The sequence below is a fragment of the Ixodes scapularis genome, unplaced genomic scaffold (genome assembly GCF_016920785.2).
Source record: "Ixodes scapularis isolate PalLabHiFi unplaced genomic scaffold, ASM1692078v2 PGA_scaffold7__128_contigs__length_106722199, whole genome shotgun sequence".
In the NCBI taxonomy this organism is placed as follows: domain Eukaryota; kingdom Metazoa; phylum Arthropoda; class Arachnida; order Ixodida; family Ixodidae; genus Ixodes; species Ixodes scapularis.
Window position 1 is genome coordinate 19,872,143 of NW_024609882.1, and position 27,101 is coordinate 19,899,243.

The 27,101-nt window shown below is 48.5% G+C and overlaps 1 protein-coding gene across 1 annotated transcript in view; it reads left to right on the forward strand.

The window, feature by feature from the left end:
• The first annotated feature begins 2,762 nt into the window (after positions 1-2,762).
• Positions 2,763-27,101, forward strand: part of LOC8027497 (PHD and RING finger domain-containing protein 1) — a 34,474-nt gene continuing 10,135 nt past the window's right edge. Inside the window, exons 1-9 of the mRNA XM_040222328.3 lie at positions 2,763-2,865; positions 3,964-4,077; positions 6,391-6,661; positions 9,214-9,437; positions 13,586-13,874; positions 16,832-17,016; positions 19,046-19,252; positions 22,100-22,332; positions 23,552-23,662. Of these exons, the coding sequence (XP_040078262.1) occupies positions 6,433-6,661; positions 9,214-9,437; positions 13,586-13,874; positions 16,832-17,016; positions 19,046-19,252; positions 22,100-22,332; positions 23,552-23,662 (1,478 nt within the window). The 5' untranslated portion in view covers positions 2,763-2,865; positions 3,964-4,077; positions 6,391-6,432. The remainder of the gene's footprint in view (positions 2,866-3,963; positions 4,078-6,390; positions 6,662-9,213; positions 9,438-13,585; positions 13,875-16,831; positions 17,017-19,045; positions 19,253-22,099; positions 22,333-23,551; positions 23,663-27,101) is intronic.

A 27,101-nucleotide genomic window follows, 5' to 3' on the forward strand; every position in this document is an offset into this window, starting at 1 on the left:
GGGAAGGCCATCAGGAAGACTGTACGGCTGGGGATGATTTTTCCGCTGCTGCTAAAGCTCCAGGTTTACTGAACCTGAAGAGGGCGGTTCGGAAGGGTCGCCGTCCTGCTTCTTGACGTGCTTGTTGAAAGACAAAAAAAAAAAAAAAAATCTGCGGTTGATTTTTTTTGCGATTTTGTGTCTCCTTTGGAGTCTTGAAATCGGGCTCAGCTGCACATGTTCGGTTCAGCAGCATAATTGTTGGGGCACTTTTTTCGTGCCCGTTATCCTGGTAACATTTGGCACCGAGGCTGAAAACGTAGCAGAGCAAGAATGGCCCTTGAAAATGGCTTGTTATGTTGAGACCGGTAAGGCCAGTTTGGTCCAGGTGATAGTTTATGGCCCCGCCCCTGGGACTGTCTTTGTATCCTTCTGAATACTTTCCAAAGATTCTACTGGGGAATCCCAACAGACAAATAGACAAACCGGCGTTGTTTCAACGGCCTTGCTTAGAGTCGCGCTCACCTCTTTCCCCCTTGCTTTTGGCCTTTCGTGTTTTGAGCAGCAGTGCACTCGATGCCGCCGCAGGGCAAGCGGTGCGTTCCGCAAGCATTGAGGCCACAGTGTCGCCTCCGATAGGTCGCGCGGCAATGGCACACACCGAAAAGAGGAAGAACCTTCACGTTTCCTAGAACAGATTACATTCCCCAGGAAGTGAGCGGAACAATCGAGGGCCCGCTTACACCAAGAAATTCCAATTGAAGGAAGGAAATTACGCTTGGCGGTGGGATGTGGAAGCCAAGGCATTAGTAAAATCCTTCCAGACGAGCAGCCGTACCGGCACCGTCTACCAAGTGAGGTCTCTCTCACCTCTTTCCACCTTGCTTTCGGCTTTTCCCGTTTAAGCAGTCCTGCACATGGTGCCTCCGCGGGGCGGTGTAATCCGCGAGCAACATCAGCACCGTGCCGCTGCTGAAGGTCAAGCGGCTATGGCTTGACCTTCAGCAAGAAAGCTTATTCTCGACGAAGGGGTCCTGCAGGGCCCTCTTCCACCGAAAGAAGTCAATCAAAGTAAGAAAAGTACGCTAGACGGGAGTGGTGTGTCTCTTGTAAATCTGTTTCTTCTAAAAAAAAGTGTTGTGCTTCTCTATTCTTATATTTTATTTGCCTGCATTGGGGGGGCTTCCAAGGACGGATGGCTGGCTTGAAAGGACAGATGCTCCGTGACCATTGCTAAAGTGCCCGTAATGTGCGACGTTAACTTTCCTTTTGGGAAACCACAACCTTTGCTTTGCAGACTGAACTCCCCCCCCCCCCCCCCCCCCCCCCCGGACGGCTTTTTTTGGGGCGCAGGCAGAAATTTAAGGGGGGCGGCTGCTCACCCTTGCCCCCTGTAGAGCCGCCCCTTTTCCCGAAAAGGCGACAGGCGGTACGCCTAGGGTGACCACCCGTCCCGCGACTCGCGGGACTGTCCCGCATTGAGGGCTCGTATCCCGCGTCCCGCCCCGAGAAAGTCCCGAATCTACATTTCACACTGTCGTAAAATCCACTCCGCAACTCACGGTGCTGCTGAAAAATGGGGCACGGGGAAGTGCGGAGGTCGCTAGTAATTGTGTGAATCGAAATGGTACGCCATGTTCTATGATCTGTCCAAGCATTGCGGGAAGCGGCCGTCATTCGTGCAAGAGGACCGACGCGCATGCGACGTTGTGCCTCTCCTTTTGGAGGGAATATATTGCACGAAAAGGTTCTCGCCAAAGTTTAAATATAAAATATTGTAATTATTTTCAAATTGCCGTGCCAATGCGAAAGGTGTTCCGTGGATCTGTTTATTTATATTTTTTATTGAAGGCAGCCACACATGCAACGGTCGAAAAAGAACAAAATGTTCAAAATTTGTGTAGCACCAGGCCAATGCGGAAGGTTTGCTGTGAATTTCTTTTTCTTTTTTAGTGAAGGCAGCCACACATGCAACGGTCAAAAAAGAACATAATGTTAAAAAGTTGTGTAGGACCATGTTGATAGAAGTAAGCGTGGACAGGAAACAATAACCAGAAAAATATTTACTGTTTCTTATTTCCATTTGATGCATTGAGTTCTGGTACAGTCGATTGGTATGTTTTCAACTTCGGCACATGTAATACCATCTTTGGCATTCAAAATAATCTATAACTGGTAGTGAAAATTATTTGAGCTTAATTGCTGCAATACAATTAGCAGGTGTATAAACAGTGCGAGATAATAAAGGTGTTAACAGAGCATTGGTTCGCTGTGTCCGTGACCCCCCCTCCTTTTCCCCCCTCCTCCTCGCGTGTCCCGCATTTCGCAATGCAGTGGAAGGTACAGGCCCGCGTCCCCTCTCCCATTTTGAGTGTACGCAGGCTCTCCTCCTCCCCCACTTCCGGGGAGAGGAGGAGAGCCCGCGCACACTCAAAATAGGAGAGGGGACGCGGGCCTCTACCTTCCACTGCCTTGCCAAGAAAAGTCACCCTAGGTACGCCTGTCGCCCCTTCGGCGTTGTATTTTTTTTCCGATCCCCCATTGGTCTGCCTGACGATAATCTTATGACCTGGTGATAGAGAAACGTAGTGGCTTCAACAGGAGAAGGAAAATCAGGTATGTTATTGTTTTTAGGCTAGATAGCGCAAGCCACCACCCGTTACAAAGGGTCAGCTGGTGTCATCCATTTATCTATCCATCCATCCAAAAGCTTGCAACTGGCGCCATCTCTATTCAACTTACCAAAACAAAGACTCATCCGGGTTTCGGTCGCGATGCACGCCGGGAAGAAACCAGTTACGGACAGTAATGGCCGCCGCTCTGGCGTACGAGCTCCCTCAGCTCCGGATAAAGCATTTTGTTGGCACCCCCACGATACTCTGTCTGGTAATCACTGCTTCGCCGATCATCTCCGCGCTCCTGCGTTCCCGCGCAGCCCTTTGGCGACCGTTTGTGTGTGTGTGTCTCCAGTGACGGCTGTTTCGTCCCAAGCCGCGATTCGTGTTTGAATGCCCGAAAAGCCGTCGGTCTGTCGGTCGGGTCGGTGCGACCCAAGACGGACCTCGGCCGCTTCGTTGGCGGTGCTCTGTGCTAGCGTCGCACGTCTCCAGAGCTGCCCGAGCCGGTAACTCGTACCTACGGCATCCTTTTCCTTCATCGTCCGGGATTTGATTCCAGCATGCCAAATGTCAGCGTAAAACGAGCCTCGCTTGCGGAACGATAAGCCTAACAAGCATAAACTTTAAAAAAAGAGTGCGGCAGGTTCGACGCAACACCTCAAATCCAAATCAACAGTGCTCGTTTGAAGCATCGAGGATCGGATCTGCTGCCCTGCCGGAGCATCTTCCTCAGGATGGCTGCCCGAACGTCTTACATTTTCCTTTACATTTTTTTTTTTCTGCTCCTTTTCTCTTCTTTTCTTTTTTTTAGCGAGCCCGTTAGGTGTTTTGTTTTAGCTGCGCTGCACTGTAACTGCTTCAGGTGTAAAAACAATTGTAATAGTTTCAAACGAAGGCTTTTCCCGTATTTGCCTTAACGCTCACACCTTCGTGCTACAAGTCTATTTTTTTTATGTTATTTTTTTCTGGTTGAGTTTGGGATACCGTTTTCTAACATTAAACCCTCGTCTTCAATTTTTTATTTATTTATTTATTGGGATTTTTTAGAAGCGATAAAGGTGTAAATATGAAAATAAATCGTGCTCGCTTTTGCAGTCCTGTTGGATTGGTGATGAGACAGTGTAAACTGCGTCTCGTGAAGATGACAGCCGTGCAACGACTTAACGCGCACTGCGTAACGCAGGATCAGTCGAGCAGATCGCTTACCGTGGACTTGAACGGGTTTGAAGAGAAAAGTGTGTCAAGTACAACTTCGTAACATTGCGGGCTAAATTTACTTTCACATCTCTTTCCCCCCCCCCCCCCCCCCATAAACACTAATGTGTTTGTATATTTTGTGCTCTCACTGTCGTCCTCTTCTTTCCAGGGTGATTGCTGAATTTGAAGGAAAAAACACAGACAAAAATGAGCTCACAGCCTGCCTCACTGGACAGCCTGCGGCGGTGAAGGTGCCCTGCAATTAACTGGAAGTGGTGCTGAAGTAAGACTGCTTTTGAACATTTAGTTTGTTGAACCTTCATGATGAGCCTGTGCATAAAAACATAATAGTCTGTAAAGAAAAAGAAGCTTAGTTATTTTGTGTTTGGAATTCCATATTTGCATCAAAAGAGGTGCTTTGATTTATAGTTTGTCATTGTATGTCTGCATGTTTGCATTTTTCTTGTTTTTATCCCAAGAATTGCAGCAAAAAAAGGTTTGGCCCATCACTGAGCACTACTATTTGCCCCCTGTTTGTGGTGAATTAAGTGACAAGGAAATTTATATCTGTGACAAGGAAATCTTAAAAAGAATATCACAGCATGTGAGGTGTGTGCAAAACTTGCAATTCTTTTAGGGCAACAACTATAGAAGATTTTCAATGTTGATGACTTTTTTTAATTGGTCCCCGTCAATGTGTGTGCTTTCTTGTTTGTTTTTGTATGGCATGCCACCAACCCCCTTAATGTCAATAGTTTAAAAATTTGGAAAAAAGTTGAAAAAAGTGATTGTAAGGGGGAGGTTTCGGTGGTGCCCTCGTATGGTTCCCATCCCTGACATCATGACCAAGATTATTGGTAGCGAGCAACAAGTTTGGTGTTGCATAAAAAGAGCAGCGGAAGCCTAGTCATCACAATCCTAAATCAACACCGTCAGAGTCGAAAGTAGGGCTTTGCTCGTATTTCCGTCGGTGATGGCAGAAGCATTTGGCCAAGCGTGGAAGGCCGATCACAACACTTTTTATCGCACATGTTGTCAGTAGGGCTGGCTTGCATGGGACGATAGTTACATATGGAAGAGCACCACGGACAACCACAGCACACTTGCTAAATTTGAAGGACCTTCGTCTCGCTAATTAGTTATAAATAATAGTAATTAATTAATTATAAAACGAGAAGTATGTATGTCCTTCCACTTTTTTGTCTCTCCCCTCTAGCTATTGTATGGTGCCTGGAGTGCTTGTCCAATGGGTGGGTTTACAGCATCCTCAAAAGTAGTCCCTTGTTTTCCACCTGATAATGTCATAAAAGCAGTGTTGGGCAAAGTATATCTGAAAAGTTCTTGAACTAAAGTGCAAGGTAAATGAGAGGTTACATGCTTTAAGTAAAGTAGTAAGTACACTGGGTGCAATGTTCTTTCTGTGCACAAAATCTTTTGTGATGGGGAGAGAGTGACTAGGACAGGGAGCAAGACGTCAGCCTCATAGCTTCTGCAAGCAATCCTCTTGTGGAGGAGTGTTCTGTCCTAATATTTTTAACCTCCTCGCTCAAGCCGACCTAGCGAGAAGTGGCAAGAATTCGAAAGGCTGCTGGAAAGTCGCCCCCGGTACAAATGGAGTGATGCGTCGTCTGCTCGCGTTTCTGATGAAAGTAGAATATCCCTCCCAGTGTTTTTTCGGAGCCGATAAAGCGTAATCTTGTGACACAGATTTAAAGAGACTGTATTTGGGGAATGTACCTTAAAGCCAAAGGTTGTACTTTCCTTAAAAAATAACATAAAAAAAAAAAAAATTTAAAGTACAAGTGCATGCTTGGACAATGTACTTCAAGTAAGGTACGAGTTTTCTAAACCTATTTGAAGCAGTACTTTAGGTACAATGTACTTAAAGTACTTCCCAACACTGCTTAAAGGTGTCGGGCTGTTGCCTACATTGGTCTCGGTGGTGGTAGAGCAGCAGAGCTGGATGCAGCAGACGCCTCTTTTGCTGTCACCCTGCATCCCGCCAGTCGACACAAACCGAAGCGGCCACGAGATGTGACACCACCAGCATACCGACCAGCATCTCTACAAGAAAAAATAAATAAAATAAGAAGGAAATGAACTACAAGTTAAAAGACTGCTTGCATTGTGGCAGCTTTGTGACACCATATGTAGTACATTGGACAAGGTGCTTGTGTTGTGGATAGAGGCGTACAATAGAGGAACATAATGAGCGATCGCTTTATGAGGGGAATTTACTTCGGCCGCCATAGAAGATAATAATCCTAATAATAATCATCTTTATTTCCTGTGCCAGAAAACAACCGCATAGGTCTTCGCTTTGGTGCACAAGGTAAAAAAAGAAATAGTGATAATAATTCCAATCAAATGGAGGTAGCACGAGAAAAAAGGGTAGACATGGTTCGTACAAAATATGATGCATACTCGCTATTCTATATGCCAACTCGTAAAAAAAAAACACTAAAAAGCAAATTTAAGAAAAACTGCCATGCCCTTTGCGGCTCTTCATTGTAAAGGTTGTCTTCTTACAGCTCTTGGCTAACGTCCTCTGGCCGCTCCTCGATTAAAGTATGTTCAATCTTTCTTCTCTCCGCAGGGCCGTGCCATGGCCACCTGAGTGCGTGCGGCCGGCACGACCATGAGCTCCGACGAAGAGATTGCTCCGCGGCGCAAGCGCAACGTCCAGGTGATCCGCGACGAGGACGAGCAGAGTGGGTCGGGCGTCGAGTCCGCCGCCGAAGACAGCGGCTCGGACGGCGACGGGGGAGGCGCGGTCGAGTCCTCTTCCGAGGACGACTCGACCGGCTCCAGCGCGGAGGATGGAGAGGAGGAAGAGGAGGAGTCGGAGTGGGAGGAGATTCCTCAAGGTTCGGGAAAGTTTGGGGTGTCGTCTTTGAACTGGGGCCAGATTTTTTCTATGCCGGATTTGCGCCTTTCCTGACTCTACGAGAAACTACCGAAAAATACCGCGGAAGTACCCACTGCGTTCAAGTGCTCGTTAACATTTCCCAAACTTGGGAATTGTGCAAGTTGTACGTTAAGTGCCCATACCTCGATTAGGCCAGTTTTTGGTGAAAGTGGGCTGGTATTTTACATTGTAGTCTGTTGCAGGTTAGAGGCCAAAGTACATGCTCTGTTTTCTGCAGGGAAGATAATCCTCTCAATGCACCCCTCTCCTAAGCTGCTAGGGGAATTGTACTGTGGCAAGCGAGAGGTTGAAGGGGGAATGAAAAAATATGGAAAGCGCAAGGTGTGCGTCGGCCGTGAAGAAAAGCGAGATAAGCTCCTCTCTAGCTGAGCAAATGCTGGAGTAGAGCGGAGGAAACCACCAATAGTGGCAAGCAGAGAGCTTTGAAGGGTGGGGTTTGTCCTGCTATCCTATACCTGCAGTAGACTATTTGTGCCTCCAGTGAGCTATAAAGGGCGGGTTGGTCAGGCAAAATGGCGGACGAAAGTAGGTCGTTTTCATCGTTCAGCACGCGGACCACCATAAATTTCTTGCACTGCAGCTAAAATCAGTGTTATATATGAAAGCAAAAACAATTTTTCGACTATAAAAACCTTCTTCTAGTCGGTGCGCAGGATGGCATGGTGAAAGCATAAAAAAAATAGCTGGAAACAATGTTTATTTCTATGCTGCCTACGAGAACCAAGCAGCGATAGAAGACAACTGAGTCGAAACGACCTCCTCTCTTGAGCTTCTCAGCGTTGCCGTTACGTGGCCTCGATTTCACTGGAGTCGCCAATAGTATGACCAAAGCTACCGGTCACCGGCTCAAATCACTGGCCAGTCGAAATCGCACGACGTATTGCGCCGAAGCGCATACAGTCTAAGCTCAATACAACAGACCTGGTTACAAGAGACATTTGGATATAACATACCGATTAGTGAAGTTTGGTTGGTTTTCCTCTACATATCATTGACTCAACTTCATATCTGCATACAACATACTCTTTTTACAACAGACCGAAATCTTGGTCAAAATCAAGGTCTGTTATAACGAGCTTAGACTGTATTGGTCTATGTGCTTCGGTGCACTGGTATGGACGTCGGAGCGATGCAGTGTTTGATTTCTAACTGGATCAAGATTTAACCTTGTGGTTTGTAGCTTGGGCTGGGATCCATCGTGGAGCGAAATGGAGTACAATCGAATCCCATTAATTCAAACTCGAGGGAAACTGAAACCTTGAATAAAGCGAAGTTTGAATTACCGGGAGTTTCCTGCCATAGAGACGCATAGGATGGGACGTGCATGTTAGTTTGAATTATCCACAAGTTTGAATTAACAAGACTCGACTGTATAGGCTTTGGAACATGAGTCTGCCTTCGACATGGAATTTAGCATCTTCTGCTGTAGAGGACTAGTTTTTAGGATTGAAGTCTAACTGGTAGCCCGGGGTCCTCGCGGCTGGTCCACACGCTTGTGACTGTCTACAACCGCGTGCCTTATCGAGACCTTTTAAAATCTCTTGCGGCGAGAGAATACACTAGCCTCATCTGTCGGATGGCCGTGGAACACCTGGCAATTCCGTATGCCTTTTGTTTTGTGCACCATCATTTATCTTTTGGCTCTAAAAACTTGTGCGACTGTCATAAATACACTTTTCTCATGAACGGTACGCAGAGTTGACCTCGCAAATACCGCAAAACCTTTGCTCTAGCGAAATGCAGTTCCGTGGTCATCCCGTAGAAGGCAGCCAGCGCATCCTCTCGTCGTAAGACGTCGCAAGAACTCAATCCTAAGTAGACTCAAGTGTGTGAATGGGTTTTTAATCTCTAACCTGAACTTGCTTTTTTTTTTTTTTGCAGTTTAAAGATTTAGTGCTTATCTGGGTCGTTTCGTGCGAGCCCTTATACAAAAAATTTAACCTTAGCTTTTAGCTCCCGATTCGAGAAATGTGTAGAACTTAGAAACGCATGGTCCTCTCTACGGTATCCTCTTAAGCTTAATAGTTCCCTGAAGTTTCGACAGCCAGGAGTTGGGACGCTGCGATGACAGTAATGCTTGCCTTCGCTCATCTCTTGTGCCGGATCGTCTACGTCCAACCGCCACGATTGCGACGTGTGACGGCGTGACGCGCCGGCTTCCACGGCGTAATGTGGCGAGCAAGTCGTCTGCTTCTTGCGCAGGAATTACAGTAATGTCAGAATGACACCAAGCTCCGATTGGCTTTGATTGAAAGGATAGTGGGTAGACCTCTGCTAAATGCCTTGAGGTCTACCCACTATTCTTTTCAATCGGCCAATAAGAGCTCGGCATTCTGACATCATCGCAACCCCTGTGCACGAAGCAGACAAACTTGCGCTCCAGATTAGTTGCCACTTCGGGGTCCCTTTTGATAGATGGGCTGTACACGGCCCCAGAGATGCTAGTCGAAGACCCCACGGCGTGTCGTAAATCTGAGGATTGTTGTGCAGAGCTGCTGATAGAAAGCTGTCGGTCGGCGGCTTCCCGCGCGGGTGCCTCGCCGGCCCTGAGCGTTCCGGACGCGGCTGAGGACGCCAGCAACGGCAGCAGCGCTAGCGACGGCCAGTCGGAGCGCTGCCCCATCTGCCTCAACCGGTTCCTTGGGCAGGAAGAGGGCACCCCGGAGAGCTGCGACCACGTCTTCTGCCTCGACTGCATCCAGGAGTGGGCGCGGGTAAGGCCCCCTCGACGTCTCTGTGTTCGTCTTGAAGGGCCAACAAGTGGCCAGCGAGGAGGAAACTCTCCCGTGATTCCTCATCTTCGTTCGAAAACAGGGGCATTCCTTTCGGCAGGAAGTAGCTTGAAGACCTGCTCTCGTGGCGATAGGAGGAGAGAAAAAACTGGGAATTGGTTTTCTGCCCGGTTTCGTAGGTCGGCCTATAAGGGCTGTCCAAACAGGGTGCATTTCCTGAGGTCGCAGTATTCGCTGTACTGGAAGTGGAGGTTATCCTCTGGTTTCTGTCCGTTTTGGCACATTTTTCTTTTGCCGGGGGTAAGCTTCTCTCTGCTTTCGTCCTTAGAAAGAAACTTGGAGCGTGCTCATCACTTGGGGCTGGTTGGCTACTCAAATGCTCTGCTGACTGTCGTCCAGACCTCTGCTATTGTCCTTAATCCCAAATCTCCCAAAAGGAGAAAGGGGAGGGGGCGAGGAGAAAACCCGTGCTGTTTGCGTGGTTGTTGTCCTCACTAAAACATGCATGCCGCAACTTTCTAGTTTTCCGAGAAGCGTGGGCATTTTTATTGTGCACTGCATCTGCTGTGTCCCGTTTGGACAGTCTTCTACAAGTAGCGTTAAATGTGCCAAGGCACAAGGGTCATATTTCGGTGGCCCTTGGAAGCAAAATGGCAGCGCAGCAGTTGCGCGTGGCACGTCTCTCCTTTTTTCGCACAACAATGGTTGTTGGTACTTGTATGAAACACGAAGTGCGAGCTTTTTTCAAGGGCCTGTAGGCATGGCTGGGTCTTGGCTTCTTTTCTCTGGCTGCTGCAGATGCGGGGAGTAGGTTGTGTCACTGGTTGGTTCAGCGGAGGAGACTAGAGCACTGCATACGCTGGGGGCCTTTGTCATTCTTCGTCAAAATTTGGCTCCTGCAGTTCGTATCTTAGGAATGGGACTTGCCCCTCTTAGCCCGCAATTCGCCCGTCGTATGAAGAAGGTCGATTGGGGTCAAATGAGAAGTCATTGTTCTGTGACCTTAGGAAGGAACAGTATTGAATGTCAAAAATAAACGGACAAATTTGAGCAATGTGATCGTGTATTATGTTTCATAAAAATATGCATACGAAGATGCTATGTTTATTTATTGATGCCCACCAATAGCAACATGCCTTCCCAGTAGTACATTACAACACAGACGAAAAAGAAACACCCACGCACAGACATCAAACACACTAACATTATGTACACAAGAATACCGAACCTAAAAACAAATTGGAAAACAACATCACATGTCCTACTATAGTTCTGACATTACCAAGTTTTTAATATAGCTTAGAGGCATAAAGGTGTCAATAGAGCCTTTTCCAAAGCCCATCAAGCAACATTGGTGGTCGCCATTGCTTGGACACTAAGCGCATGATCGTGTCCAAGTCCTCACCAAACACCGAAGCAGCGCTCATTTTCAATATGAACTGAGCCGAGGTCACATTGACGTAGATTTCGTGTCCAATACATGCTCCGAGTATATAATCGAGCAGTGGCGGACAGACGCTGACGCAGACTTTTGAAAAGGGTCTATCGAAAGTGGCATAACACCATTAAAGGGGCCGTGAAATGTTTGAAAAAATTCTGACCTATATGTGTATTTTGAATCTTTTTCCCGCATTAAATAACCCACATACATTTATGCGATTGTCCGTATTCATCTACTGACGTAAAACAGATACTTTCAATTTCCCGGGGACCTTCCCCCTCAGTTCTTCAAGAGTGTTGCATGAGTAACCAATGGGAAATTTTTAATGAGCGAAGTCAGAGCGTCAGATATGACTTCAACTGCAGTGCCACAATGACATCACGACTTCAAGACAACGGGTTGCATCAGGCATTTGATATTTTGCTCAGATAATTGTAAACTGGCCAACCTCTTCGAGCATCGGCTATTTCACAGAGATTGGCTTTTATGTTTTTAACCCCTGTGCCGACGCTGTATGTTGCTTGCACTATACTTCGTTTAAGCTTCGGTCCGAGCGCGGCCGATGTTATGAGCCGAAGGGCCAATCAAACAGCGAAAGAGGCACAACGTCATGGCGTGCTCTCTGCAGTTGATAGGACCAGCTGGTATTCGCCGTCTCTCTGTGCGTGTTCCTCCGCCGGCTAGTCCTATCAAGCGCAGCGAGCACGCCATGGCGCTGCGCTTTTTGCGCTCTTTGATTGGCTCTTCGGCTCATAACATCGGCCGCGCTCGGACCGAAACTGAAACGAAGTATACCATATGTCGTTCTACAGAGGTGAGTTTGAAAGAACTGTTTGCAACCTCAATGGGTTGAGCCGTGTCCCGTTATGAACGTCAAATGATGGGCTGCGATTGTGTCCTCACCTCGACCTCAAAAATTATGTTCTGCTCGCAGAAAAAGGCCGAAGCAGCTGCAGATGCAAGCGAGGGTTTCTCGCAAGAGAATTTATATTAACTGCTCTATGGCTTTATTTTTATTTGAACCCCATTGTTCAGTTGTCACTTTTATATATGTTTTATCAGTTCAAAGTTCAGTCTGTAGAGTAAATTATAACTAAATTAGGTAAAGCAGTAAAAGGAATAACCTTAACGACTTTGGCTGAATTGTTTTAAGACGGCATGCTTATTGTTTACATGCCGATCTCTGTTATTATGAGGGACTATATACAAAATGTCATTGATTTTCATAATTTAATTACTTTTTGTAGCGTTAGCTACACTGGCCGAGGTTGAGCAGTTTCGCATGGCTCCCAAAGAGCCATGCTGCGCATGCGCGAGGAGCAGTGACGTCAAACGGTGCACAGCTGGCACGCCGGAGACGCTGCCGCCGCGCGTGCCTCGCCGGTCTGCACATGCGCGAGGAGCAGTGATGTCACATGACGCACAGCTGGCGCGCCGGAGCCGCCGCACACTTCGCCGCCACCGCGCGTACCTCGCCGGTCTGCACATTTCAGAGGAGTGCCGTCATAGCCGCGGCAGACGCACTGGCGCCGCCGCGTGCCCAGCTGTGCGCCTCCGTTGCGCAGTAGCCAAGTCTGACGCTGCACCGGAGCCGCTTGATAGCACCTCTCATTTTGTGCGCATAAGGTCACGCTACGTATATCCTGGCATAGTCGAGCTAAGCCACTGCAATTTTCTTTAATCTGAATTAAGAATTTTTGTTTCATTATAATCTTTAGAACTTGAATGAAACATCAGTTGGTGTGCTCAAAATTATTCAAACATTGTTGTGGTGGAATATACTATCTGGTTTACATTTGATTTCATACCTAAGATGACCATTTACAGCAGTACGTACTGTCCTTCATCTATCAGCATCTTTTTGCCATGCCTTGTGCTTCTATGTGCAACTAAACAGGTAGTTCTGTGTATGAGGAAATCAAACCTGCTGTTGCACAAAAGTGTGAAGGCAAAGCATGCACGTCTTTTAGTTATATAGGCCAACACACAAATCTTAACATGTGATATTCACAATAGTATAAATAAAAATGAAGTGTGTGCTTGTGCTCCAAAAGTACAATTTGCTGCTCCATAATGGGCTTTTGGCAGCACCAAAAGTTGCTACAAAATGACTTCGGTCAATCGCATCACTGGGGAACGCACTCGCACGAGTCGACGTCTCTGCCCAAGACTACGTTCCGTTCACCCTTAAGCCGAGACTGCAGCCGATGTCACAAGCACTAGAGCAAGAGGTCGCTGCTTTGAAACATTTTTCCGCAGAAAGAGCGCTCTCGCCAGAAAGGCACGTCTCGAAGCCAGGAGCGCAGGCTAGCTCATGCTTGTGGCCTTGACTGCCAACTCGGCCTTGGAGTGAACGGCGCATAAATAAAGAAAGGTGCCGTTACGAGTGGAGAGTCGCTTCACATTTGACGGTACATGGAAATCGAGTTCTACGCTGAGGAATGCGCAGTGGTGTCTCTGCCAACCGTAGAAGACCCTGCCTCCTAACCGGAGTCAGGTGCGCGCTTCGCCCAGCATCGCGGGGCAGAGTTATATGCCTGGCACGACGCCGACATCGCAAATGTGCCAAGAAGCCCCTATGACTGCCATTGCAATAGAATGCACCAAAACCAAACCCAAATGGGTGCGGTAGAGGCTCATACCTGTTATGCCCGCAAGGAGGTACGATGGAAGTCTCTCACTTTCGCAGAATGTGAACACGTGCCCCGTGGACCGCTCGGTGTTCCGGCTGATCCTGGTCCGGCAGGGGGACAAGATGGTGCGCCAGATCTCAGTGGGCTCCCCCGAGAAGGAGGAGGAGGAGGAGGAAGAGGACCTGACGTACTGCGAGGTGTGCGGCAACTGCGACCGGGAGGACAGGCTGCTTCTGTGCGACGCCTGCGACCTGGGCTACCACTGCGAGTGCCTGACCCCGCCCCTGGACACCGTGCCAGTCGAGGAGTGGTACTGCCCGGACTGCGCCCCGGACCACTCCCAGGGTGAGGGCGGACTCCCCCGCCCCGGTCCTGTGGGGCCGGCGGGGAGACGTGGTCGTGGAGGGAATCTGCTGCTTTTTCGAGGGCGCTTCTCTATTCTTTTCTTTAGATGCTTAACACTCGTAGGGTGCAGGACTTTCCTCGCCGCTACCACCCACTTCAGAGAACAACGTGACGTGCCAATTCGACAACGCGTAGCGTAACGTTTCGAGAGATGGCCCACCTAACATCTAAAGCAAAAGTGCTAGTTTTAGATTTTGTGAGCTGTGAAACGTGTGGTCGCGGGGAGGGGCTATGAATCAAAGACGACCGTCGTTCCCAGTTGGCAATGTTCGCTCGTCTCCCGCCATGTCTAAGTGTCACTGTTTCTGCCGAGGTCATCAATGGCCACGACACTGCAATTATTATAAATAAGCTGTCTGTGTTTTTTTTTTAAAATAGCAAATCATGCCGAAAATAGGGGGCAGGTTATCATCTGAGGGGTGGGGCATCTTTCGGCATATTACAGCAGTCATGGGCACGTTACCAGTAAAAAGTAACAGTGTTACAGTTGCAGTTACCTAAGGGGAAAAAGTAACTCTGTTACAGTTACAGTTACCGGTTTCAAAAAAGTAACATGTTACAGTTACTGCAAAAACAGTAACGTCGTTACTTTCTCGTTACAGTACGAAAATTGGACACAAGAAATTTCAAACCAAAACAATAATATTTAAGTTGTTACATTATAGTGAAAAGAAAGGTAAACTGAGATATTAGAAAAATTTGAACCCGAAGTGTGTTTCTTTTTTTGCATCATTTGCCATTTCAGCATTTTGATGTGCATAATTTATTTGCAATAATTGTTATAACCTAGAATCAACAGTTTTTCAAAATTGTCATCGGCACGTGTCAGTGAACGTTTTGATTTACATTACACTCCGAAATGAATGAGGACAGATATAGTCACATAATTACCTTATGGGATATACTTGGAAGCAGGCCTAAACATAGCAGGTCAAACAGCTTCGAAAGAATAAAGGGGAAAGGAGACAATTAACTTCTGGTGCTTTACGAGTGTACGGCGACCACCCCGGCGTCTATGTCCGAAACACCAACTGTAGAAGTCGTGTTCACTCGAGAGCCTCCGAAGAGAATGAATAAGTTGAACAAGTGCCGGCTTTCTGCACAATATGGGGACGGCTTCCTTGATAACTAATAGGGAAGAGGAAACGGCGAACGGCTGGGTGTAAAAACGACAGCACGGACACAGCCCAGACGGAATACTCAAGAGACATATCACACAACCACCGACACCTGCAGATGGTCCCCACGAAAGAAGGGTGACCCTAAGTCGGTGAAAGAGACATTGTTTGCCGTCCCTACCACCGCAGGCGCCGCTTCCTTTATCTCTCAGTTTCGTGCTGACTCGTCCTTCGTCCATTCTCGGTCGTGGGCTAAACCAGGCAATTTTTCGTTTGTTTAATGCGTGACCACGCTTCTCTTTATTATTTTTGTTTTGTCGTCGAGGAGCTTTAGAGAAAAATACTTCAAGATGAAAATTTTTTCATGTCCGCGGCAGTGGGTTCTAATTTATATGGTAAAAAAAAAGTAACTGTAACGGACTAAACAGTTACAGTCACCCAATAAAAAGTAACAGTGCTACAGTTACAAGTTACCAATATTAAAGAGTAATGCGTTACAGGCAAAAGTTACCGGAAAAAGTAACTAGCTCCCAAGACTGTATTACAATAGTCGTTCATTCACCGTTATCTTCGCGTGTCGTGACTTAAAAAGCCCCTGAAAAGAAAAGAAAAATATTTTTTAGACGCCTTGGTTAGGGCATGTTTGTCGAGAAATTAATTTTTTGCAGAAAAAAATACTAAATACTTTAGAGCAATATTGGCGGCACGAGATGCAATTTAGTCGGCAGTCACCTCCTCTTTCCACTTGTTTTCTCTCAGCATTTCGGGCACGTGGAGACGAGGTGGATTGGCTTGGCCAACACGTTGAGGGGGAGAGAGCGTATGACCATTCCGTGACGTCACAATCGTTTTGCGCAGTATTTAAAATAAATCTTGCGCCTTCAATATTGCTCTAAAAAAAAAAATGTTTTTTTTTGTGTTTCTTTTTGCGTGAAATAAAATTTTTTGTTTAGCGTGTCCCAACCAGATTGTTTTAAAAAAAAAAAAAAATTTTTTTAGGGGCCCTGTTAAAGCTTTGCCATACTTTTGCGGTAGCTTTTCATTGGCAACGGAGTGCCGCTTGCTTGGCCGATTGCACTTTGCCACCTCACAGTAGAAATGGCTAGAGACGATTAAATGTGCGGACAACCTGGTCGAATGCTTTGGACCACCAGGTTACCCACAAGGTCCGGCTCTCGCCGCTCTTTTGTCAGAGTCTGGGATATGGCCTCGATAAAGTGTACGGCATGGAGCGTGCAATTGCCAATAAATGCACGCTTCACGTGAATCTGTGAGTGCTCTTGGAGCATGGACTTTCCTAGGCGTGTGGTCAGCAGCAGCTAAGCACACTACACTTACGTGAAGGCTGTTGCTTGCGAGAGCTTTGTGTACCGCCAAAGCAGCGAAAAAAGAGGAGACCAAGGGATGTGGAACGAGAGCACCAGGCACAGCAGCGACGCAAAGCAGTCACCACTACATAGCAGCCGACTGAAAGTTCAAGCGCCAGTTCTTAAACAATTTGTTTGGTGAGGTCTGTAGTGCACGTGGCGGACTGTGGTTTCAAGCAGACGTGAACAGAGGTGTCCTAAATGCGCCTCTGTTATAAAGATTGAAGAAACTTTTAATAATTTTTAGCCCACTGTTGATTGCCAATCTTTTTCATTTATATTTAGCCCACTGTATTGCTGTATTGTCCGGCTACATTTCAAGTGGCGAAGAAACGCGAAAACGATATATCATTGTTTCAGCTAAACCCGAGTGCAACCTCGTCATTCTCACGTTTGCTAACGGCGTTTGCAGACGAGCCCCTCTCCGGAGACGCAATGGCAGAGTTTCGCGAGCTCCTGGCGACCAGGTTCCGGCCCGGCAACACCGGTTTCCGCAGGGCCATTGCCAGGACACGCGCCAGTGAGACCGTCCGTATTCGTATACAGCGGCGGAGGGCGGCCGTCGAGGACGGAAGCGAGTCTTCGGCTGCCCTTGAGGCGAGTCGTGCCCTTGCATTGTTTAATTTGAATTGATCAAACGGGGAAAAAAGCAAATATGCCTTAGCCAAGCTAGTATGAATAAATGTAGATTTGTAGGACGATGTGTGTACATGGGGGAGGGGGGGGGGGGGGACACAGGTGTTTTGTTGATAAGGCATATATGATTTTTTTCTGTTTGATCAATTCAGAATAAACTTCAGTTGAAAGTGTGCTGTGTAACGTATGTGTCTTCCCTTACTACTCCTCATCTTTTTAGCGCTTCTAATGTTCACAAAGTATGACCAACTAGCCCAAGTAAATACCCTTATACAGTACCTCCGTAATGTTGGTTTCTATCCTGGGATGCCTGTAGTAGTTGCTTGCACGATAAGAATGGCAGAGAAAGGTTTCAGCTTTATGAGTTCACGCGCGGCCAAAGCATGGCGACAGGCAACGAGCGCGTGATTGCAAGAGGGACACCCTGCCATTGTTGTCTTGTTGGCAACTATGGTGTTAGGTGTTTTCCTCCATTTTCCTACCGTAACATCCCGAGAGATAGCCCACCTAAAATCGAGAGCAAATCGGGTGAAAATAGGGAGTGGAATAACATTCAACGTCCAACAAAGAAAAGTTTTTGAAAAAGACGCCATTTTGAGGTTATGTTTTTTAGGGGCGAAGCTCCTTGGTGTCTTGCCTTGTCCGTCCGGCGCCCATGCTCACATTGATTGCCATCCCATCTGTCTTCTTAAAAAAATAAAAAATGTTTGCTCAGTCGACAGGATTCGAACCTGTGCAGGAGACCCCAACGGATTTCTAGTCCATCGCCTTAACCACTCTGCCACGACAGTGGGACGAGTTGGGGGCTTTGAGATGTGGTAGTAACTCAAGAGCTGGGGATGTCATGGATGAAACGTTGCATGTAGCCGCTCAACGTCTATACAGGAGAGGGCGCTGCGGTCAAATACGTATATAATCGCGTTAAACTTTGCATGCATTGGCTCAACATTTATAGACGAGAGCGCGCTGCGGTCAAAAGCTCAAATGCGTATATAACCACGTTCCATACCACACATTCTCTCTCTGACATGGACTGTTGACTTAAGCAGTGGAGATGCGTTCCCACAGCTTCTAGCGGATCCAAGCTGATCCACTAGAAGAACCACTGGCTCTGCATTTCACCGACCATAAAGCAGTAATAGTGAAGTCGAAACGCAACCCAGAACTTAGCACTACCTATGAGCAATAAAAAAAAATCAGCACCATCAGCACTACCTATGAACAAAATCAGTATCATCAGCACTACCAGAGCTTTGCCCTGGTAGTGCTGATGAGTGCAACATCATTCACCACGTGGAGATGCGGTCATTTTTGGTAAACTGGTTCTTGCAGCAAGAGACAATGACTGTACTTCCCAGTCGGCAATATTCGGCTACATCCTGCCATAGCTACCTAGCCGCATTTATGCCAAAGTCATCATTGATTCAAGCACTATGATTTCTAGGAGTAGGCTGTCTTTTGGCACTTTAAGGAAAACAGCAATTCAAGCAAAAAATAGGCGACGGGTTATCTTTCGGGGGTGGGGCATCTCTTGGAATATTGTGGTAGTTTGAAATGTTGCGCGCTTTCTCCAGCTCCTTAACTGTCGCATTGGCTAGCGTGTTAGGGAAACTATGCAGCTCCGGCTAGCCTACGAAGTCTGCCTCAAAATAGAGCAGACCTTAATTTTAGCGCAAAGGATATTGAATTTCTGCCTCGTGTATATCGTTATTTGATAAAGATACGGTTGCATAGTTTTACGTGATATTCGCTAGAAGAATGCACATTCAAGAAATCTTGGAGCTGCTGACACACCAGCCCGTCTTTATTCTTTTTCACCCGGGCCTACATACTAAGAGGCAGTTCTTCATTTGTTGTTCATTGCCCTTTGATCGCGTCTGTAATTGAAGAACCAGCAATCCCGTTGACAACAGTGATGCCCGTACGTGACTTGGGTTGGTTCAAAGCTTCTGTGGGTCGTTTTCTGACCCGGACTGTTACTCACGTGCAGTCGTCCGCATCGAGGGCCCCCGCACGGCAACGCTCCTCCGCCACCGCCAAGCGGAGGAAAACGACGAGGCGGCGACGGAGGACGACAGGCAAGAAGGGGAAGAGCAGCTCCCGCCGGAAAACCACCAAGGCCAAGTCGGGGAAGAGCAAGAGCGGGCGCAGTCGGAAGAAGACGCGCCGCAAGTCGGGCAAGAGAAAGACCAGGACGGTGAGACGTCGTCTGCCGAGTCTTGTCTCTTTCCAGTTGGTCGGGAAGTTGCCGCCGAGGACCGATTGGTTCTGGGGTAGACTCGCCGGACAAAGACAGATTAGAACACGGGTTCTCGAACCGGGTTCCTAGGAACCGTGGTGTCTGAAACGCGTCTTCGGTTGGTGCATGCTCGCGTTTGCTCGTGCTGTTTGTTAGAACTTTTACGGCCTGCGACGATCGACAGAACAACGTCCCGGCTTTTCTGACGTCGTTTGTTACCACTTTGGACGCGTGACTGAAATGGGATGCCAAGCACACCAGTGGTATACGCGTTCCAGGTACTAGAGACCCCAGGAGTTCCCTAGACTACCTTCTCGAATTCTCCACGACCAGAAATTTTCTCGACCGTTCTGCCCCTGGGTAAAGCGTTTAGCCAGAACTACTTCGGCAGATCTAAGCCACCCATTGATGCTTGACTATGAGTCAAATGCTATCTAGTATGTTTATTAGTGTTTACAAGCTTTGTAAGCTCCCAAGCTACTGTATTTTCTGGACTTATTTAAGCTAGAGAGGTGGTAATGTTGACCCTTGAGTAAAAAAAAGTTGAATTTGTCCTATGAAGCAACTTACTGTAAAGTTGCGAGAGAACACCCGCCCCCGAAATATCGCCATCCCATTTTTCTGGCAAAGTATCTGTAACACAAATATTTCTAAACATCGCCCACCGGACTCCTGTCGGATGTCAGGCGATGTCTGACGAGAATTGCATTAACCACGCAATTTACTGTATCCGCACGTCTGACAGGCAAGTTCATAGTGGATTCCCGCGCTTTTGTCAGCGATCTGCATGCGTGATATCGGCTCCCGTAACACGCGAGTAGTTCTTGTGTGTATCTTGCACTGTGAAATGTGAATCTACAGCATCCCCACCTGCGGCATCCGTTCCCGTGACACAAAGTTTGTAGCGGATTCCTGCTTTTTTGTCCGCGAGATTTACTGTCCCAGTAAATTTCATTTCAGAAACATCTTGATTGTGGTATCAGAATAACTTTTACCTTTGAGCAAAAGATTTCTTCGTATGAAATTTGCAGCAAAAAGCGGAACTGAGAAATATGCATTCAGACATTGAACTCCTTTACTTTTTTACTGCCTCACAAAGTGTTGAAAATATTTTTTATCAACGTTAACTATTTGCCGCATGGTTATGAAATTTAGTGTAAGGGTGTATAATTAGTTCCTAAAACCGAAAGGCACTCACTATGGTGAGGGGGCTCGTCACTGTAGTGCAGCCAACTAAAGTGAGGGGGCCCTGTCACTGTAGGGCAGTAGGCAAAAGTGAGGGGCCCCGTCCCCCGGTGCGGTCTATGTCTAACGAAACTGTGAGAGCGCTTATAATTTATACGCGCTTTAACCTAAGTTCCCCCCCCCCCCCCCCGTTAACAGACACGGCCGACAATTCGATCATGCAGCATTATTGAAAGCTATGAAGGGCCCGTCACTGTAGTGCGGTAGGCAAAAGTGAGGGGGGCCCCTCACCGTAGTGCGGCCGGCAAGAGTGAGGGGCCCTGTCCTGTGTTGTATGTGGTGGTAACAGTGAGAATTAATCACTTGTAATTTACAAGCACATTAACACACGCTTCGCGCTCCTGTCCCTGTCCCTACACGTAAATATAGCGTCTGTAACCTAAATAAAAATATAAAAAGTGAAAAAGAAAGTATTTTCCAGAACGCGATTCGAACCGTAGACCCTCAGCTCGTGAAGCCGACGCTGTATCTCAGCGCCCCGAAGCGCTTCTAGAATGGGGTATCCATTGGACATCTGTATCGGTTGCTGTTGCCCCGTCACCGTAGTGCAGTTTCTAAAGTGAGGGGCCCTGTCACCAAACCGAAAACCTCAAAATTGAAAAATGAATTTTTGCAAAAAATTTTTAAACTGGGGGTCATGTTCCCCCTTAAATCTGCTGCGTCCGCGATTTGTGGTATTCATTTTCATGAGATGCAAGTTCTCGGTTGATTTCTGTGGGTCCTTCACACCATGAAACGCAGATCTGCTAAGTCTGCAACCCGCGGTATCCTTTCTTGTAACACAGGAATTTGTAGCGAATTCCCGTGTTTTTATTGCATCGTGAAACGTGAATTTGCAGTGTCTGCGATCTGCGGCATCATTTAACACGTCGCGTGGTTTGTAGCCGGTGCCAGGGTGTTTATCATTCATTTTTGATAGTTTTGCTGTGGCACCCAAAAGATGTTTTTCACCATTTATCTCTTCATTTTGGGTGGGTATTCTTTCGTAACTTTGCGGTAGTTCCAGTGACTTAGCTAGGCCATCCAGCATCCAAGGCCGGCATGTCATTCGCAGCCCCCTCCCCTCCCCTCCCTCTCTCTTTCACTCCCCGATATCGCAACGAACCAGTAAACGGGGGAAGGGAGGGGTTGCCGGGTGCTACCAGATGTGGAACCCCCCTACGTGACTTGGACGCCTGGTGCCCAGGGCCCCTAGCCCCCCCCCCCCCCCCCCAGTTGCTACACCACTGCTTAGTTCACCTTCAAATGGTGTCTGGTATGTCTGCCATAAGTGGGAAATTATAATGCCACAGCACAATCTCTACCCTTGGATTCGTGCATCGAGCGGAAGTACAATTACACAGCTGCACACCAGCATGATGCTCGCATCAGACCACTTAGAAGTTTCGATAGTATTCTATGGCTACCATAGCACTTCGGCGTTGATTAATTGAGGTTTATCAGTTAACAAATGTAGCATGTTTCAACAGTACGTCCATTATCGAAGATACCTAGGCGAACCTCCACTGTCCCGGCACTCTTTGATGAGGTTTCGCCCTGGCTGTCTCGCACCCGATTCAGACGCGGCGGTCCCGGCAGTCGGCGCGCCCGCTGGCACAGCCTCTCTCGGTCCGGCAGCGAATCGCCAAGCGCCTCGGACTGGCTCGAACGCCCGGCAGCAGCCTGCCCCTGATGCGCCACGTCGACTTGGGCATGGGCAGATACTCCCGCAACTTCTCCAGCCAGGGCCAGGGACCGGCGCACGGCTTGTCCCTCTTTGGCGACAGGGACGAGCTGGTCTCCCTCGATGGCAGGTGAGTCGTCCTTTTCGTTCTTGTCAATGCTTTCTCCAATGCAAAAATGGTCTTTGCTGTGTTCCGAATCTTGCTCGAGGACATCAGAGTTACTCCTGGGGGTCGTATCGTGTGATAACACGGAGCGAGCGACGCCGGACACAAGTAGCTTTTTAATCTCCAAGTCACCTCCCTTCCGAAGGGAGAATTGAGTCAATTTTGGAACTCTGCCCATGGGAGACGCGTAGAGTTCATGTTTTGCGCAGTGGGACGCGATGACGAAGCGGGGAAACTGGGAAGCGCCCTCTTGTTGCTTCTTTTCTCTTGTACACAATGCATACCTTGTGTCTTTTGTTGCGTCATGTTTCAACTCTGCTGGCAGTTTCCTGATTACTAATGTGATGCGACTGCGGCCCGTTTTATTCCTTGTACATGGCATGAAAGGTATGGGCATGTCACGACGGTTTTGCGGACGCTTTCTGTGTTTAGATGTGTCATGCTGTCGGGAGAACCCAATGTACTCGGTCACAAGTAGCTTAATATCCTTTCGTGGCTATTGACCCAGACTGAGAAAAGGCTGGGCCAACTGCAAATGTCTACAGTTCTTGGAAATGGGTCAACTGTGATCTTTTAGTCGTGTTTTACATCGATAGCTGTTGTGGGCTCTTCCCACCCCTGGAAATGACGTCCGTTTTTGTTGTTGTGGTTGGCATTGTAGGGCATCTGTTGTTAGTTTTGCCAAATCCTTGAAATAGATCACCCGCCACCCACAGGCATCAAACCTGTGTTCGCTGCATCCAAAGCGAAGGCGTTGCCGCTGAGCTGCGCCACAGTGTTAACAACCCGCTCTATTTTTGGGGTTTTTCTAGTACCCGATGGCCACTGCACGTGCTCTCTGGAAAAAACAAAAATAGCCGATAACAAAATGCCGTTGTAGCACCGTCAATGCCAAGAGTTTGTGCCGGGAGACACACTTTCACGCGCTCCGGAATAAAAAAGAAATAAAAGCGTTTGGAACAAATTGGTGAGGTGTCTACTTTTTGTTTCAAACGCTTTTGTTCTCGCGCTCCACGGCACGTGAACGCGACGCCATTACCTAACGACTTTATCCGTGGCATGTCACAGCTATCGCTGTGACTGTACTGTAAATTAACACTAACACAGGACTGCCCCATTTTTTTTTTTTTTTTTTTTTTATCTAATTGCACGAGTTTTTTTCTTTTCTCTTTATGTGTTTCAGTTGCGACGAAGGCAGCAATGGTGACATGGTGTCGACGAGAAGGGTGAATCCTCAGGCGGCAAGAGCACGTGCCAAGGAACTCCTGCTGAGGCCCGCCCCGCCTCGAGATCGGTGCGTCGACCTTTTTTCCGTCGTATGATCCCTCCAACCTCTCAATCCCGTAGAAGCAATAGTCCAGGGAGCTTGATGGTCCGAGGACTGGCCCCCCAGTCTGTAAACAGTGTAGTGTCAAAGAGATTTGCGGAGTGTTGCGGCACATTGACGCAGGTGCAATCATAACTGTAGCCTCGTTTACATGAAAGCGACTTCAGCGCATCGACTCCAGTCGTTCTTCAAACGAAGCCGACGCGGCAACATTTACATGAATGCGCACCAAGCCCTACACGAAGGTGGCGCCACGCCGTGTCAAAGCTGGGAAGTTATGCACTTCCGGAACCAGCCGCACCACGTTTTCCGGTGCATCGCACATGGAGGTCTTTCGACTCTTTCGTCGCATTCAGTGAACGTAAAGATCGAGGCCGCTGTCTTCGGTGCTGCAGAAGAAGTTACGAGACGGAAGAAACATCAAAACCCAAGCGTTTAGGGCTCCAAACCGGGCCGCCGGGTCACTCTGGACCAGAGGCGACGTGTGTGCGCACGCTTCGAGGAAGCCTCCGCGCTTCGCCACGCCAGACCTCGCCGATCGCGACCGGACCAACCGGACCCCGAGTCCGAAAGGCTCCCGCGCAGCCAGGAACGGCACCGAGGTAGGAGCTGCTCGTTCTGCGCTACCATGCAGTGCTCTACAGTGCTCCGAGCTCTCGGTGTCGTTCGAGCTTGCACTGAAGCCTTTGGGACCCCTTCGGACGCGCAAGTCGTACTTCGCAAGGCTTGGACGGGGGCTGCCCTCACCGAGCAGCTCCGCTATATTCCGCTTCCTTATGATATCAATAAAAGCTCGCATTTCTTTTCGGGAAAAAATTGCAGGCGACCATACAGGACCGCTGTCCGCGCCGCCGACGAGGTTGGCCGCCGCCATGTTCTCAGCTGTTCACTCGCTCCCGCAGCGAGCACCTTCCCATAACCTTCCCCGTTCCGAAATGCAATGCGACCTCCGTTTAGATGGGCTGAATGAATGCGCACTTGCCATCTCGATTCACCTCTGTCTGGCGGCTTGAATGCGATGCGCTTTCTTTGCGCATTATGCCGTTTACATGACCCCATTGAATACGACAACTGGATTCGATGCGACTAAGTCGCATTCACGTAAACGCGGCTTAAGACTTGCGTGTCTAGACCTTTTAGGGAAAATAATGGTTGTTTCTGCAAACGCTTTCAAACATTTCTAAGAACAGGGTGTTGAAGAGAGAAAAAAACGTTCAGCCTTTCCACTCTCGTGAAGAAGACCAGCGGAGCTGTACTTGATACACTGGTGCAACGCGCATGCACCCGTTTCCCGCTTCTTCTTGTCCGACACGCAGCCGATCGTGGATACATCTCCAGCGACCCAGAGTTGGTCGCACATGGCGCACGTGACGCCAAACGAGTAATCCATGAACTCCCTCCGGAACATCGCCGTCGCGCCCAGGAACTGTTCAGCCGACATGAAGTGCAGTCGTCGCCGGGCCTCGCGTTTGCGCTTGGCCTCCCTGGCACGATCATCGTCCGTGGCGTTGGCCCGCCGGCGCCCTTTACATCACTGGTTCTGTTCTCGGCGGCGACTTTCCAGGCGAGCGATGTGCTCTTCTTTGGCAAGGGAATCTGAAGCGCTCGACGCAGTGGAAGTCAAGGCGACAGCGGCTTTCCGGCGGTTACGGACCCATTCGCACTGCTGCGTACGTTGCCGCTCCTTCCACAGCCAGTCTTCTTTCCCCGAAAGGGCGCGCGGCCGACCCATCCTAGGTCTGAACCGAAACAAATAAGAGCGAAAACAGAGCGCAAAACAGTCGAGGACAAAGACACACACGGGACGAGCGCTGCGCTCGTTATGCGTGCTTTGTCGTCGTCTGTTTCCTACGATGAATTCCCACCAACGCGCCGCCCAACTATCTATTCTTCTATGATAGCTGGAAAGGTTGGCGCCATCTACAAGTGACGGCGGCAACCATACTGGTTATGTGCTTGCCGCCGTCGCTTATAGATGGCGGTAGCTTTCCAGAAGCGTTTTTGTTGACAAGTGTTTTGTACCGGACACGATATTCGGGCACCTAGCCCTTAACAGCTTCGCTGTAAAAACATAATTTTTCCGAGGACAAACGGTTAACCACGGCAGACGTCGGGAATCGCAAGACGTTTGAGCACATTCACGCTTACACGTAATGTGCGTATTGGCGACAGCAGTTCGCCGCTTACGGAATTTGTCGTCATTATGGTGCGTTGTCTTTTCTGCGCCGCCTCCTCAGCGCAGCTCTGAGGATTTTCACGCCATTTTCGCTTCCGCCCTCGGTTCCGTTCGCGTGCCTCATCCCTACTTCGTCTACGACGAGCCTCCTTGGCATACCGCAACTCAAATTCGCATTGTTCGGATCCACTGTGGACTTTCCGATGTCTAAGCTAGGCGGCAATGTATAGATTCACTAGTGATAACGTTTGATTGGCGTGGGGGCTAAAGCGCAGGAGTTGTTTTCTAGGTGTTGTCGCTGCAGGCAACATGTTCCTCAGTCACTGACAAAATGGAGGAGTGTCTGTTTCGAATGCCGCGCCTCCAGCACGCAGTCGCTGCCTTTTGATGCGTGCTCTTGCGTTGCGTGTACACTCGAGGCTCATGAGATGCCAACGCATTATTGAATGTAGAAAGAAACAGATCGTATACTTCCTTTCATTCTCTAAACCAGGGGTTCTCAAACTTCTTGGTCTCACGGAATCCCAGGAAGCCTCAAAAACTGCCGCGGAACCCTCCCCTTCCCCCCCTCTGTATTTGCCGACCGAGAAGCAACAGATGCACAATTGTAGGCAATTTTGCTTGTGTTGCTTCCCATATATCCCCACCATATCAATTGCGATGTCAGTACAAAGTGAGATGAAGGCGCTTTGCATGGTCCTGCCGCGCAGCATGCGGCGGGGGAGGGGAGGGGGGGGGGGGGGGGGGTTGGTTGCAATTCAGGTGTTCACGGAACCCATGAGACCAGCTTGTGGAACTCCTGTGGTCCCCTGAACTCTGAGAACCCCTGCTTTAAACTATGTCCCGTCGACAGCTCACTTGGCATGACAGTTGATTGCTGTCGTAGGTTGCTGGTTCGAATCCGTCTCGGCAGATAAAAATTTTTGTTTTCGCTTAAACGCAGCGGCGGCGGCCGGAAGCGATTGTGGGTATGGTGACGTCGCCGGGAGTTTCCGCAAAGGACTCCCGTGCATTTCTCATGGGAGGTTCCCACTAACGAATGTTGCTGTAAAAGCATACTAATTAAAAAAAATAATTAAACGAGAGTTACTCATTTGCATTTTAATTGATGAACGTAAGCATGCAGTTCCAACTAGAAACTTGCCGAGCGTCTTCGAAAAACCCCGAATCAGTCATGTGGGAAGCACGGGGGTGCACTAGAGTTACCTCTCGCGCAGCAGGCGCAAGGTC